The sequence below is a fragment of the Mobula hypostoma genome, chromosome 1 (assembly GCF_963921235.1).
Source record: "Mobula hypostoma chromosome 1, sMobHyp1.1, whole genome shotgun sequence".
Classification (NCBI taxonomy): domain Eukaryota; kingdom Metazoa; phylum Chordata; class Chondrichthyes; order Myliobatiformes; family Myliobatidae; genus Mobula; species Mobula hypostoma.
Window position 1 is genome coordinate 96711060 of NC_086097.1, and position 16295 is coordinate 96727354.

Here is a 16295-nt window from a genome sequence, read left to right on the forward strand (position 1 = left end):
ACTAAGGACTGTTCCACTGAAAAACAATGGGCTGAATTTTGTCCATGACCATCAGTTCTGAAGGGTGGCGTCATTTGGACAGAAGTCAGTCAGAAATTTAATGATTGACAGATCTGCTGCGTCTGTTACCACACTGTCATTGGACTTCATGCTGTCTCTGTTCCAAATGTCAGAAACATTAAAAAATTATAATGAAGCCAGCAACAAAACATAGCCCCAAAGTGTCAACATTCTCTCCCTCCATCACACCTCTGCCCTGTGTGAAAGACTCCAGGGAAATCACAATTGCTGCTCTTGCTTCTGCAGGAAAGTGGCAAGGAGCAAATCAGTAGATTGAGTACTCAATCCAGGCACATTACCTTCAAGGGAACCTGGCAGGGACAGAGATATTGTCCTTCAAACAATTCAGTATACTAAAACCTTATTAAGATGGATAAAATTAATCCCATGTCCCAATCTGAGGAGACCATCATTCACAGAATTCTGCTTAAAATTTACCACTTGACCTGCCACCAATATCAGGTTTGCAAAACAAAGTCATTTTCTTCCTGTTGGGCTCCTTTGTGGAATCTTAATGTGTCTGAACTTCGTGCCAAACTGCTAACAGCAGACTTCAAAAACACTTCATGGCTGTACTCTAGGACCTTTAAGTGCTTTTTCATGTAAATGGACCACACAGGGTCATTTTCAAGCTGTGACTTGCGAGATGATTTCTGGTTGTTCACAACCTCCTTGATGCCTTGAAGGAACTAATTATGACGTATCCAAAATCATAATGATATAAAACTGGGTGGCAATGTTGGCTGTCAGGAGGATGCAGAGCGACTTCATTCATTTAGGCCTTTCCAGCCCTTCCAGCTGATTTAAAATTTTGTGATCTTACAAATTGGGCATTTCACTGCCCATTTGTGATATCACCAGAGAAGCAAGCCACACTAGAGCAAACTTAGTACGCCTTTCCATTTTGTTTTAACCAGTCATACAATGATCACTGCCCTCCTGCACACTTCTTAGACTGGGGGTTCCCAGCCTGAGATTCACAGACCCCCTCGGTTACTGGTAATGCTCAATGGAATAAAACAAGTTGTGAACCCCTGTTTTAGACAGTCTACCTAGAGCAGGTACCTCAATACACTAGAGAAGTACAACCAATACAGCCGTTAACAGATCCTCTAAATCCACTGTTTCAGCAAAGTGAACCTATGTCACTGTCTTCTCCCGGGCTATCCTCCCCAGCTGGACTCATTCAGTTCTGATGGACTGGCCACTTTGTTTGCAAGCCTGATAACAAACTCCCATTTCCTATCCTGAGCTCTACTAAGGGAAGAGATTACCAGACAGACAAAAAAAATTCAAGACAGTTCTCAAAGGTTCCTTGAAGAAGTGTGACAATCTCTGGGGTCTGTGACCACTCAAAACAGAGCAGCATTAGGATAACAATGAAAACTGAATCCATACATCAGAAGCACATAAGCCAGTTAGTCCTGACGAAGGGTCTCGGCCTGAAACGTCGACTGTACCTCTTCCTAGAGATGCTGCCTGGCCTGCTGCGTTCACCAGCAACTTTGATGTGTGAAGCCAGTTACCAGTTCACATACCACGAAAGAGATTCAGAAAATTGAAAGTCTGTGGATCTATTTCTACCCTCAAGCCAATGGGTTGTCTCTTGGACCAGATTTGTGTGAAGCTGGTCACTGAGGGAAAGGAAAACAGTGATACAGTTTTCTTCATCCTTACATACCACCCCATGAGCCTCCGCACTCAGCACATCACTCTCTGTAACCTGCAATCTTCAACAGGATCTTACCACAAAACACATCTTTCCCTTCCCCATCCGCTACTCTCTCCAGGGATCACTCTCTGCATGACTCACTTGTTCACTTGTCCTTCCCGGTACTTATCCCTGCAAGCAGGAAAAGTGCTACACTTGCCCTACACCTCCTCTTTCATCACCAGAACAATTTTAGCAGGAGAGGCGACACTTCACCTGCAAGTCTGCTGGGGTCATCTATTGTATCTGATGCACCCAGTGCAGCCTCCTCTACAATGGGAAGACCTAACGTAGAATGATGGACCACTTCATCGAGCACTTTTGCCCCACCCATGACAAAAAGGTGAGATTTCCCGGTGGCACTTTTAAAAATTCTACCACACATTCTCATTCCAGCACGCCAGCCCATGGCCTCCTCTGCAGTCACAACGATGCACTCTCAGGTTAGAAGAGCAATACCTCATATTCCATCTGGGTAGTCTTCCATCTCATGGCATGAACAATGATTTCTCTAACTTCTAGTAATTTCTTCCTCCTCTCTTTTTCCATTTCCCATTCTGGCTCCCCTAAAACCTTCTCCTCACTTTTCTCCAGAGACCCCCTTCCCTTTCTCCCATGGTCCACTGTCCTCTCTCATCAGATTCCTTCTTCTTAAGCCCTTTACCTCTTCTACCCGTCATCTCCCAGCTTCTTACTTCATCCCTCCTTTCCCTCACCTGGTTTCACCCAACACCTGCTCCTCCCTCACTTTCTTATTCTAGCTTTCCCCCCTTCCCCAGTGCTGATGAAGGGTCTCAGACCAAAATGTCAACTGTTTATTCCTCCGCATAGATGCTAGCTGACGTTCTGAGCTCCTGCAGCATTTTATGTGTGTTGCTCTGGATTTCCAGCATCTGCAGAATCTTGTGTCCAGACTTGAGCCAAGATGCAAGATTTTAACATACTCAACTACCACCATTTAATAGATACTGTTCTCTGCGCTGTATATCTCTGGATATCTTCAAGTCGTGGAACACCACATACTCCAAAATGCAAGGATATGATTATAAAAAGAATGGGGAGACCAAACCTTTGCCTGAGAATTAAGTCAAATTATGCACGTCAAGGAGGTGAATGCTGAAGTCTCTTACTATACAAAGTAAAGGTAAGGAAATGCCTCAAAAGTAAATTAAACACAGTTGGATGCAGTTCAAAGTCGAGTGCAGCAAATCTTTTTATAAGGGTACTTTCTACCCTCCTCTCTCACAGGTGCTGACAAGGTTGGCATAGGGGTTTCAGGGGACCTTAATGACAGACAGATGTTGAAAGGCTGTTCAGTTATAAAGCCAGTGACAATATAACCCAGACTGATCTTGTGTTTCCATCTAACATTTGCACTTACTTTCTAGGAAGAATCATTTGCTGACCTTGCCCCAGTGCTATCTATTCCTTGGTGCTGCAGTCCAAAGATTGGCCTGGCTCCACTTCAGGAATATTATTCATACAAGATACATGGGCTTCACAGCCTGAGCTAGTACTTAATTGTCCCATCCTCGAATGCCCTGATTATTACTGACTAAATAAATGCTCAAACATTCTTGCTCAGATTAACATTCAAAACACTACATTATGAATACCATTGAGTTAACTGGATTTTATTTGTCTTTTTGAAATGTCACCCAGTTTCATTTGAAATGTCAGCCTAAATGTACCTCAAAGTGACTAATTTCCTTACAATTGCATTCCCCATGATTCCCTCAAACTACTTTCCACACATTCCCATCACCCACATGCATTTTAAAGTGCAATTTACCATGGGCAATTAACCTACCAACTCACATCTTTGGGATGTGGGAGGAAACAAGAGCACCCAGGAGAAAACCATATGGTCACAGTTAAACGTAACAACTGCACTTACGTGCAAATTCTAAATTTTAGGCAGGAAACCAAGTGATATGAATTTAATAGCTTTCAGCAGTTTGACCTGCTTTTGCACTTACCACTTCATCTAAATTCTTTGTAATCTTAACTTCTTCATCTTCATTGAGCTGGGCTTCTCGCTCTCGGGCCTCTAAGTCTGTAATTAAACTACAATGTTACATGTAACAAGGCTTCCATGTGATAGTTACCCATTCTGACAATAGGCAAAAGGAGATAAAAATCAACTGTAGCACAACTTCTCTGATGCTCAAAAGAGATACTTTGTTTACACAATTCAGCTGAAATTTTCTCAGAAGGGAAGGATGCTCATTTTTTAAAGAGGATTTTAAAAGAATTGATTCTATACAGGTATAGCTGAATGCGAGCAAAGTTGACTGCACTTTGGCTCAATCAGAAGAGCACCTCCTACTCTTAAAAACTGATGCATTTCCTGTCTAAAATCATGATAAGATTTGCCACTATAGTTTCCCAAAAGTATTGAATTAAGAAGATTGTGGTATTAACAAGCTGTCAAGATGTCAAAAATGAATTCTCTCTGTTTAACTGACAGCAGCCAAGCAAACTTCTCACTCCAGTCCAAATTCAAATATTGCAAGCAGATCTGGCTGCAAATCAGTTCTAAGGATTCCCCAGTGCCACTGCAACACCTTAAAGGAAGTGCAAAGATTCTTCACATGATCAATCCAGCTATCTATCTGATATAAAATAAGTATTACTGGACAGGGCAAGCAGAGGGAAAATGGTACTGATTCTCAGATGAGCCAACAACACACATCCAGAAAGGGCAATGAAAGAAGGACATGTCATCTAAGATGAAAGGACAGCAGTTACTTGTTCATTCACAGATATACTGTGGGGCAAATGTCAGCACATATTGTTTCTCTTCATTGTCCTTGAAGTGAAGAGACAATGTAATTGTGACAGTGTGGACTTTTAGTTTACGTTCCACAGGAGCACATGCTTAATTTTATGTAGCTACTACTATCAATTTCATGCTCCATGGCAGATAGTTAAAGGAACATACACAAAATGCTGGAGGAACTCAGCAGGCCAGGCAGCATCTATGGAAAAAAAAGTACAGACAATGTTTCGGGCCGAGACCCTTCATCAGGACTGGAGAAAAAAAAATGAGAAGTTAGAGTAAGAAAGTGGGGTGTGGGGGGAAGAGGAAGAAGTACATGTTGATAGGTGAAACTGGCGGGGGGTGAAGTAAAGAGCTGGGGAGTTAAATGGTGAAAGAGATACAGGGCTGGAGAAGGGTCAATCTGATAGAAGGCCATGGAAGAAAGAAAAGGGGGTGCACCAGAGTGAGGTGATGGGTAGGTAAGGAGATAGGTGAGAGAGGAAAATGGGAATGGGGAATGGTGAAGGGTTGCGGGGGGCGGTATTACCACAAGTTTGAGAAATCGATGCTCATGCTATCAGGTTGGAAGCTATCCAGATGAACAAAGGGTGTTGCTCCTCCAACCTGAGTGTGGCCTCATCGCAACAGTAGAGGAGGCCATGGACTGACAAGTCAGAATGGGAACAGTAAGTGGAATTAAAATGGGTGGCCACTGGGAGACCCCACTTTTTCTGACATACAGAACATAGGTGCCCGGCGAAACGGTCTCCCAATCTACATTTGGACTCCGATATACAGGAGGGCACACCCGGAGTACGGGATACAGTAGATGACCCCAACAGACTCACAACTGAAGTGTCGCCTCACCTGGAAGGACTGTTTGGGACCCTAAATGGTAGTGAGGGAGGAGATGCAAGGGTAGGTGTAGTACTTGTTCCGCTTGCATGGATAAGTGCCAGGAGGGAGATCAGTGGGGAGGGACACAGATTTTCTTCTGCCCTGTATCTCTTTCACTAATCAACATCCCAGCTCTTTACTTCACCCCTCCCCCCTTCACCTGTGGTTCTACCTCCCCTCCCCCCACTTTCTTACACTGACTCCTCCACCTTTTGTTCTCCAGTGCTGATGAAGGGTCTCAGCCCGAAACGTCGACTATACTCTTTTCCATAGAAGCTACCTGGCCTGCTGAGTTCCTCCAGCATTTTATGTGTATTGCTTGAATTTCCAGTGTCCGCAGATTTTGTCTTGTCCGTTAACGGAATACTGCCTTTGCTCTGCCTGGTCAAAGGCTTCAAAGTTAGCCACAGAAAAGCTTCAATATAGATTTAATTGCTTTCACTATCGTTATCTTTTCTGGTTTTAATCATGGATCCAATATCATACAACTTGCTCACGGATATCCCAATATTTTTTCATGTTCAGTCCTCTGGTGCCTTATTTGTGATGAGAAGTAAAATTTATATTTTCCTAAATTGCTTAAAATTCTTATTAATATCTCACATACCAAGCTTAACCTTCTTCCTTTTGCTGTCGAGTTTCTGGTTCCTTTCTGCTGCCCTTTTTTTGGCTTTCCTAATTTGATCATAGGCTGCCTTGAAGAGGAAGAAAATCAAGTTAGCATGCTTATCATATTTCTCTATTCAAAATTTAAGCCAAACTGGTTTAACCAGAATAACCTGCAGTTGATATCCATATACAAAGTACATGCTTTGTTGCCAGCAACCAATAATACAAGGAGCCATTTCTATATACCTCTCTCCAAATATCCCGAATACAGTTTCCTTTATGGTTCCCAAGAAATTTCAGCAGTGGTCCTTAATAAACACTCCCATTCACATACCTTCCAAAAACGAACACTGAATAAAACAGCAACGAAAATGGCATTCGTAATGCTGCATCTTGACACCAAAGTTGTTCTCTGATTGCAGAAATATATAGCAGAGCATTGTCATACCTTTCCTTTGAAATGCAAGTATTAAGAACAATACCTCTGCTTTTTGTGAAGAGCTCTAATAGTTGAGGGGAAAATATCAGCACTCAAGGGACCAAGGGAAAAGTAGATTCATAACATAAATAAAAACAGTGTACAATGTTTGGGGTGGGGTGATACCTGTTAATTGTTTTCCAGTAAATTATGGGATGTAGGCATTGCTGCAAGGTTAGCATTTAAATCCATCCTCATGTCCTTTGAAGTCAAATGGTAAACTGCTATAGCACCACCTGTGAAGGTACTCCCTTAGTGGCATTGGGTAAGAATTCTAAAATTAAGGCATATTTACAGATGTTGATGCATTTTCCAAACAAACGGATAACTCAGAAAACAAACTTGTTCTTGCTGACTTTCCCATCATGTAGGAGATTCAAAGAAGCCTTCCAAGTTAACTACAGTAGATTTTGTAAAAAGCACACACTGCAGGAACAATGTGGTTGTGTTGGAAGGGATAAATGCTTACAGGTTAGATTAATGGCTGTAATCTCAATACCCAGGAGACGGCTGGTTAAACGGAAATCTTCTACTCCTGTTGTACTGCTAGACTTTGTTGAATGAGTAGCCTAATGCCCAGCAGATGAAAAAAGAGCTATGCTAGATTCAGGGCATACATGGAACATATTCTGCTAAGGTTCACTTTAAATAACCTTTGAGATGAACATAGAATAAGAGTACTTTTCAACTTCAGGAATCTCTTCCAAGTGAGAGTTTGAGATGTCATTCTACAAAGACTATATTAAATGCAACAAATAACTAATGAAACTAATACTCTTTAGTTGAGTATGTTTGAACAAGAAAAGTTACCCTGTCTGAAAGGTCTGCAAGTTGTGAAGCACAACCTTCAACCATCAGATCCAGCCTCTATTCTGGAGCATCAATGAGCCTACAAAACTCAGTGCCTGATTTTTCCAATGGGCAAAGCAGCTCAACCATGATCTTCCTGTGCAGTTTCCAGATCAAAAATTATTTATCTGTTTAATGCTTACTTCCGTTTCTACAAAGCCAATTGCAATCTTCTCATTTATGTCTTCTGCCATGGGTGAAGCCAGCTAATTCAGCATTGGCCAAGGATCGAACTTGGATCTTCTGGTCTACACAACCTGGCACTATAAGACATTGTGCTTTTATTCAACAAGTAGCCAGGGATTAAAGATCCAAACTTTTCTAGCAAGTAGTCTGAAAGGCTGTTTCTGTTCTCTTGGTTGAATCTAATGACAGCAATCCCTTACCTTCAACATGAGCAAGTAAGAAATGGGCATTGTATAGATGGGGTTGTTCTGAGAAGAAACATAAATTAAGATAAAGTGAAAGCAGTCTTTTGGGAAAAGCTTTAGTGAACCTGCAACTAATCATCTGTTGAAAACATTTTAAATCTTTTACACCAGGAAAGCTGGCAACCATTTGTAAACATCCTTGTAACCATCATCTGGTATAAATTACAGTCCACTTTTACTGATGAATTGTGGTTCCTACAGCGGCAGAAGCTGCAATGACCTTCTGCAAGTAATAAGCTGCAAGTAATGACTGAGAAACTCATGAAAAACAGAAGAAAATCTCAATATCTACACTAATATATGTTGACATCATCTGCCTCAAGACTAGAATGAAAAAAGAAACAAAATTGGAACTCTCATTCAAAGACTAGCAGCTGTTCGTTGTAGCAAATGGAAACAAGACAGACGAGGGGTGATTAATAAGTTTGTGGCCTAAGGTAGAAGGAGTCAATTTTAGAAAACCTAGCACATTTATTTTTCAACATCGTCCCCTCCTACATGTACACACTTAGTTCAGTGGTCGTGGAGCATACGGATCCCTTCCTTGTAGAAGTGGTCCACATCAGGGGTGATTGATAAGTTTATGGCCTAAGGTAGAAGGAGATGAGTTATACAGCTCTCGTTACATGTACGTGCAGTTCAACTCTTTGAGTGAAAATGCAGAAAGTTTGAAGTTTCTCCTCATCTCCTTCTACCTTAGGACACGAACTTACCAACCACCCCTGCTGTGGACCACTTCTGGAGGTCCAAGATGCCGACTTCTACAAAGAAAGGATCCGTATGCTCCACGACCGCTGGACTAAGTGTGTAAATGTAGGAAAAATAAATGTGCTAGGTTTTCTAAAACTGACTCCTTCTCCCTTAGACCACGAACTTATCAATCACCCCTCATACTAGTCTAGTAGAAAGCACTTTGAAAATTGGGTGGGGCAGAGAGTTCTCTACCCTGACTGATGCAATCTAACATGGTTTCCCAACAGTTTTACTTCATTAGGAGCTTGAGAAGATTTGGTTACAACAGTCTTTGTAACCAAAGACTTCTACAATTTCTATAGATGTATGGTAGAGAGCCCGCCAAGAGGACTACAACCTCATCATAGGGTTTGAAGGGTTATGCGCCTCAAGCAATATTGGCTGGTGTACGGGCCTTGTGCTTTGACTCATGCTAAACAGGTCAAAGAATAGAGGCCAGAATAAGAGCGGTCCACCAGTCCTCCAGGTTCGGAGGTTCAGCTCAGGGCTAACAACCAAAAATGCTGCGTCAACAGCAATGAAGAATCCTTCTATATCTGTGTGCAACGGTATTCCTCAGTCTTCACCCCGAACTTGCATGACTGACAGTAGTGAAAATCGAGAGGAAGCTATTGGCATGACGAAGGAAGCGCTGAACACTGCCAGAGACCAAGGCCAATGTGGTTTTGATAGCTGAGGACAGACAGGGATGGAGGACCCCCATTGTAGCCCTAAACGCCAGTGGCATAACAGGCAACCTCTCATAGTGGAGAGCATTTTGACTGGCTGCATCACAAGCTGCTATGGAGGCTTCAATGCACAAGATTGCAAGAGGCTGCAAAGGATTGTAGACTCAGCCAGCTCCATCATGGGCATGACACTCCCAACCATCAAGATCATCTTCAAGGCCGTGCTGGATGAAGGCAGCATTCATACTGAGGACCCTCAACATCTGGGACATGCCTTCTTCTTGTCACTGCCACAGTGGAAGAGGTAAAGGAGTCTTGAGACTTACATTTAGTGATTCAGAAACAGCTTCTTCCCCTTCGCCATTAGATTTATGAACAATCTAAGAACACTAGCTTGCCATACCTTTTTTTAAACTATTAATTTATTTTTGTAATTTTATATCTTTTCACTATACTTTGCTACTGTGAAAAAAAAAACAAATTTAACATCATGTAAATCAGTGATAACAAATCTGATTCAGATTCTTTTCCCTGTAGTCAAACAATCTTAACCATACATGGCTAAGACTCATGGGGTACACAAAGGAAACTTAATACTAACTAATACTGACCTAGTAAACAACATCTTCTGAATAGGTATAGAGAGAATTCAATATAGTTGGAACTTTAATACATCCAATCCATGTTGTACAAGGAGTTTTCAACTAGGTGAGTTCCTCAAGATTACTAACTGCCACTTGTCACTTTCATAACAAAATTCACAGTATTTGCTGCTGCTTCTGCTACCTTCAATTGCTGGAGATGTACACAGGCAGGGATGGGAGAAAAGGGAGCTACTGAAAATGAGCTGCATTAGGGTTAGGGTTGAGTGAATCAACCAACTCTGAAAATCTTGTTTTCAAAACTTGCTAAACCACAAATACATCCTAGGTGGTGTCAGCATACAAATATATACCCACCATAGCTCAGTTTATGGCACGTGGGCCTGAATTTGAAGGCAATGGTTTCAAGTTTCATGGAGGTTATCAAGTTGCCAAAATAAAATCACATGGCACCAGTTCAAAGAGAGGAGAGTTATTCCAAATTCTTTATGCAACAGTATTTCTGAATCAACATCACTAAGGTAGAGAATCTAGTCATTACTCTGGGAGCAGGCTGAGTTTGAATTGACTACAATACTCCATATTTAAAGCAGAGACTTCATTGGTAATAAAGTAATATATGATGCAACCCAGATGACATGCTGGAGGAACACAGAAGGTCAGGCAGCACCTATGGAGAGGAATAAAGAGTTGATTCTTCAGGCCGAGAACCTTCATCAGGACAGTATATGATGTTGAGACCATGAAAAGTACTATACAAATTCAAGGTTTAATTTCTTTCTTTCAGCATCTTACCTTTGCTGCTGCAGTTGTGAGGACTTCCAGAGCCTGTGATAACTGATGGAACAATTCCGCTGCAAATTAAAAAGCAATATTGATTAAAAGGGTAATCTTTTGTAGATATGTAAAAGGTTGAACCCAGAGTGAATTGAAACTTCTAAGATTAACAAAATTGCATAGAATGTTGAGAGGTATCAAACAAGGATTGTTAATATTAACATATGAATCAGGAGCACTTAGTTCATCAAACTGGCTCTGGCATTTAGTAAGACCATCACACTACAATTTCAACTCCGCACTCCTGTCAGCCCTCTGTAGTCCTTTACCACCTTGCTTATTAAGAATTCATTGAAAGATCATCCTTTGAGGAAGACAGATTCAAAGGCTCATGACTCAAAGAGAGAAAAAAATTGTCTAAATTGGGTCACTTATTTCTCAAGATAGGTCCTAGTTCTAGATTTTCCTTGAAGGATTCATCCTTTCCACTTCCATTCTGCCAAGAACCCTTTTGATCTTGTGTTTCAATCAGGCCACCTATACGTTTCTAAAGTTTGCCCATTCTCTGTTTGGGAATTAGAGTCAAATAGCACAGAAACCGACCATTTGGTCTACTCTTTGCACACCCGCAAACAAGGTCCTATTTATGCTAATTCCATCTCCAACACTGAGCCCATAGCCTTCTCTGCCACAGCATTTCAAGAACACACCTAAATACTTCCTAAACTTTCTCTAAACCTCATCGAATGCACAGAAGTTTTTCTTGAGAATAGTAACTTAGTCTTAATTGCAATCCATTTATTGAGCTCAGATCCATTGTTAGCAAATTGAATCAGAATCAGAATCAGGTTTAATATCACCGGCATATGTCATGAAATTAGTTGTCTTTCAGCAGCAGAACATTGCAATATATAGTAATAAAAACTATACATTACAATAAGAACATATAAAAAATAAATTAAATTAGCGCAAAAAGAGAGGGAAAAAGGTACTGAGAAAGTCTTCGTGGGTTCATTATCTATTGAGAAATCTGATGGCGGAGGGGAAGAAGCTGTTTCTGAAATATTGAGTGTCTCTCTTCAGGTTCGTGTACCTCCTCCTTGAAGGGAGCAATAAAAAAAATAGCATGCCCTGGGTGATGGAGCTCCTTAATGATAGATGCCACCTTTCAGCATCTTTTTCCCATCCTACACAGTGGTTCCTCCATACCAGGCAGCGATGCAATAGTGATGCTAATGGTAATGCACTAGTTAGAACGCTCTGCATGGTACATCTGTTGGTGGTATACCAATACTCCTCAAACTCCTAATGAAATATAGTCATTGTCATGCCTTCTTTGTAATTGCATAAATAAGTTCAGCCCAGGATAGGTCCTTAGAGATGTTGACAGCTAGGAACTTGAAACTGCTCTTTCTTTCCACTTTTGATCCACCTATGAGGATTGGTGTGTTCCTTTGACTTACATTTTTCCTGAAGTCCACAATCAATTCCTCAGTGTTACTGAGGCTGAGTGAAAGGTTATTGCTGCAACACCACTCATCTAACTGATCTATCTCAATCCTGTACACCTTCTCGTCACATCTGAAATTCTGCTAATAGTTGTGTCGTCAGCAAACTTACAGATGCCGTTTGAACTGTACCTAGCCATACAGTCATGGGCATAGAAGAGTTTAGCAGTGGGGTAAGCTTACATCCTTGAGGTGCACCAGTGTTGATTGCCAGCAAGGAGGAGATGTTATTTCTGAACCACACAGACTATGGTCTCTGGTGAGGAAGTCAAGGATCCAGTTGCAGAGGGAGGTAGAGAGGCCCAGGTATTGGTGCTTGTTGATTGTAACTGAGGGTATGATTATGTTGAACGGTGGAGCTGTAATCAATAAACAGCAGTCTGACATACGTATTACTATTGTCCAGGTGATCCAAGGTTTAGTTGAGAGCCAGTGAGGTTATACCCGCTGTACACTTATCGTGATGATAGGCAAATTGCAGCAGGACCAGGTCCTTGCTTAGGCAGGAGTTGATTCTAGCCACGACCAACCTCTCAAAATACTTCATCACAATGGATGTGAGCGGCATTGGGCGACAGTAATCAAGGCAGCTCACCCAGCTCTTGAGCACTGGAATGATTGTCACCCTTTGGAAGCAGGTGGGAACCTCTGACTGCAGCACTGAAAGATTGAAGATGCCCTTCAACACTTCTGCCAGTTGGTTAGCACAGGTTTTCAGTGTACCTGGAAGGACTCTATCAGGGCCTGATGCCATGCAACAGTTCACCCTCTTGAAAGGCAAGGTTTCTGACATCGGCCTCTGAGACAGAGATCACATAGTCATCAGACGCTGCAGGGATTTGTGCAGGTGTGCTTTATTCTCCCTTTCATAAAGTGTGCATATGAAGCACTGAGCTCATCTGGGCAGGAAGCATCACAGGCATTCATGTTAGGCTTCACTTTGTAGGAAGTAATGGCCCGCAAACCCTGCCAGAGCTGACGTGTATCCAATTCCATCTCTAATCTTAATTGGAATTGTTTTTTCACTCTTAAAATAACCTTCCATAAATCATACCTGGACTTCTTGTATAGTACTGGATCACTGGTCTGGAATGCCACAGACCTAGCTCTCAGCAGATGACAAATCTCCTGTTTCATCCACAGCTTTTGATTTGGGTGTGCCTAGTACATTACTGAAGGTACACGCTCATCCACAAAGGTTTTGATGAAGTCGGTGACAACTGTGGCCTATTCATTCAGACTCAAATACTGTCCAGTCCACTGACTCACAGCAGTTCTGTAAGCACTCCTCTGCCTCCTTGGTCCTCACCACTGGGGCTGCGGTTTTTAGCCTCTGCCTGTACACTAGCAGTAGGATCACAGCCAGATGGAAGTAAAAGAAAGAAGGAATTGCGAAAGCGGACTCAATATATCAAGCACTCTGTGGCATAATACCAGAAAAAGACAGTCAAACCTCTGGGATTAGGTGTATGGAAACCTATCATGTTCCAGAAAGGGAACATACCATTCTTTTCTGTCCCACTGAGCAGCAAAGAGTTCACAACTTTGACTGAAAAACAACACGAGAATTGACAGAAGAAAACTGAAATTTGGAAAAACTTTATATTAAAATATTCATTCTGCTACAATTTTAAAGTTACTAAACTGGAATTCGGTTTCAATATTGTAATGAGCGACTTAGATGCACCAAGGATTATAATCCTTACAGATTGGTTCCTCAACCATCTCCAATAAACTCACTGAAAACAGAATGAGATTAAGAATAATTTAATAGCAGTTTCTACACAGGTAAAAAGCCCAGGGCATTTCATAAATAGAACTATTAGACAAAATCTTCAAAGACCAGTACAGGAAGTATGCCCAAGTCTTCAGGTTTTAAGGAGGATCACAAAGGAGAAGGTAGAAGTGGAAAGCTAGAGTAACTCCCTGGGAAGTTCAAAATGGTGCGGTGAGGAAAGAGAAGGAACCAGAGGCCAAGTTCAGAGGAAGGATGATTTATGAGTGAGAGTAAAGTGCAGAGGTAGGCAAGGATGAAACAAAAACTAAAGCATGAATGAGGATTTTAGCAGCAAGATAGGTTGAGACATGGATGAAGTCACGTGACAGAGGTGGAAGCAGGAGGTCTTTATGATGCACAGGTTTATGGGTTCAGCTCAGCCTGAAGAAAAATAGGACCCCACTGTTCCTTTGCTTGAAAACCAGCGTGAGAATTATCCGGATATGAAAACAGAAATTTGGAAAATATTTAAATTATACCAGAATAAATAAATCACTGTTCCTCTGTTCCTTTACAGTTTGGTTCACCATGGACTGGAATGAAGAAGGAAACAGAGCTTGAGAGAGAAACTGGAGAAACTCACCTTCTCACTCTTTGATTAGAAGAAAGTATGATTCATCTAGGAGTGAGACTAGCAGGCTGTCAATACACAGATCTTGGAGAAGTCAAGCGAGGTCATGGGAAAGTGGAGCAGAATCACCATCTTCACATGAATTAATTTACATTGTAATATTTTAAACCCTTTTTTAATTCTTTAGGTGAGTTTACAGTTCTGAAACAGTAAATGTTACCAGGCCAGCAACTGAAGCCTGGATCAGAAAAGAAATAGAAGGCAGAAATGCAAGACAGCTGTAGAATTTAATTTTAATTAACAATCTGGAATATAAAAATACTTATGATTGTTACAAAAAACATATCTAGCTCATTAATGCCCTTCATGGGAGGGAGTGTGTTGTCCTTGTTCTCTTGGGCCTGTGTGTGACCCCAAGCCTACAGTCATGTAGTTGACTCTTCGCTAATTTTGAAGAAGCTTAGCAAGTCTCTCTCAACCACTACAATGAAACAGCTGGACTGCAGCAGTTCTCCAGCACATTCGGGGACAACAAAAGTTGGCTTTGCTGGCATCCAAGGTATCAATAAATAAAATAAATTAAATAAACAGTATTCCCCCAATTACATCCTTGACAGACTAGTATAATCCATTCTGTAAAGCATTTGATTCTCAGAGGGAATAACACCTCTTCACCCACAATGATCCTGACTATCCCAAACTAAAGTTCAGAAATTAATGGAGAGATAATCAAGCCCAAAGTTGAAGAAGTTATAAGTACTGTGGAATATTTTTAAAAAATCACACAAGCCCGCAGTTTCCTTAAAAACTTCCACTCCTTTCCTAGGTAGGTCTCCAATTCTTTTTCAAACAGTTAATCAAGGCAACATGGTCTGTTCCATATAACCACTACCCTGTGGGGTGGGGGTGGGGGTGGGGTAAAAATTCCAGCTCTGCTTGAGGTTTGCTAATTTTGAAGTTTATGCGCTGGCTTTGTCTTCATAGTCCAAACCAAACAAATACCCTGTATCTACATAATCTCTGCCCTTAGCATTTTAAATACCTGGATTGAGTCACCCACCCAATCATCTCTCCTCCAAAGAAAACAAAGTTTTAACATTGTGTATCTCCCCTTCCAATTCTTGAATTCCACAATCTTTCTGCTGCACTTACTCAAAACTTCACCAATGCCTTTCAAAAGGCAAGATAACCTTTTAGGAAGGCAAAGTGAGAAATGGCTTTTATTGTAAGGAAATGAGTTCACTCATTTTCTATTGTGTAGGTTGCTTGCCAAAACACCCCATTATATTGTACTGATTACAGTCTAACATATCTATAGTGTCTGATGTTATTTGGGGTGAAAGGTGCATTTACAGAATTTACTTTAATTTGACATGGTGGACGAGTCAGATCCATGAAGAAAAATAATAGTCTGAACTCCAAAGGCATTTATTTTCCCATTTTAACACAAAGTAGCTTCCTTTGGCTCAGAATTTCCAATCTGCAATGAGTATCTTTTGCTTGTAACATACTTGCATGCCAGAGGCAAATGACCTTTCACGGATATCCTGCTGTCAATTTCCTTGTTTAAGCTGATTTGCAATGGCAAGGTTATGAATATGTTAAACTGCTCATGATACTCCAAGTGTGGACTGACCAATGCATTACAAAGTCTCAGCATTATATCCTTGATTACATCCTAGTCTTGTGTGGCTCGGCATAGCTCAAACAGCATCTATAAATTTGCTTCAGATGGTGATGAAAGGGCATACAACAGCAAGTTGAGTGGTGTCACAGCAACAACCTTGCACTCAACCAAAGAGCTGATTGTGGACTTCAGGAAGGGTAAGATGAGGGAACA

General features: G+C 41.3%; 1 protein-coding gene across 2 annotated transcripts in view; it reads right to left on the reverse strand.

The window, feature by feature from the left end:
* Window positions 1–16295, reverse strand: part of dnajc17 (DnaJ (Hsp40) homolog, subfamily C, member 17) — a 130796-nt gene that overhangs the window by 70816 nt on the left and 43685 nt on the right. For both annotated transcript variants that reach the window (XM_063053125.1, XM_063053119.1), the window contains exons 3-5: window positions 10618–10676; window positions 6040–6127; window positions 3751–3827 (exon numbers count right to left, since the gene is read on the reverse strand). In XM_063053125.1, the coding sequence (XP_062909195.1) occupies window positions 3751–3827; window positions 6040–6127; window positions 10618–10676 (224 nt within the window). The remainder of the gene's footprint in view (window positions 1–3750; window positions 3828–6039; window positions 6128–10617; window positions 10677–16295) is intronic.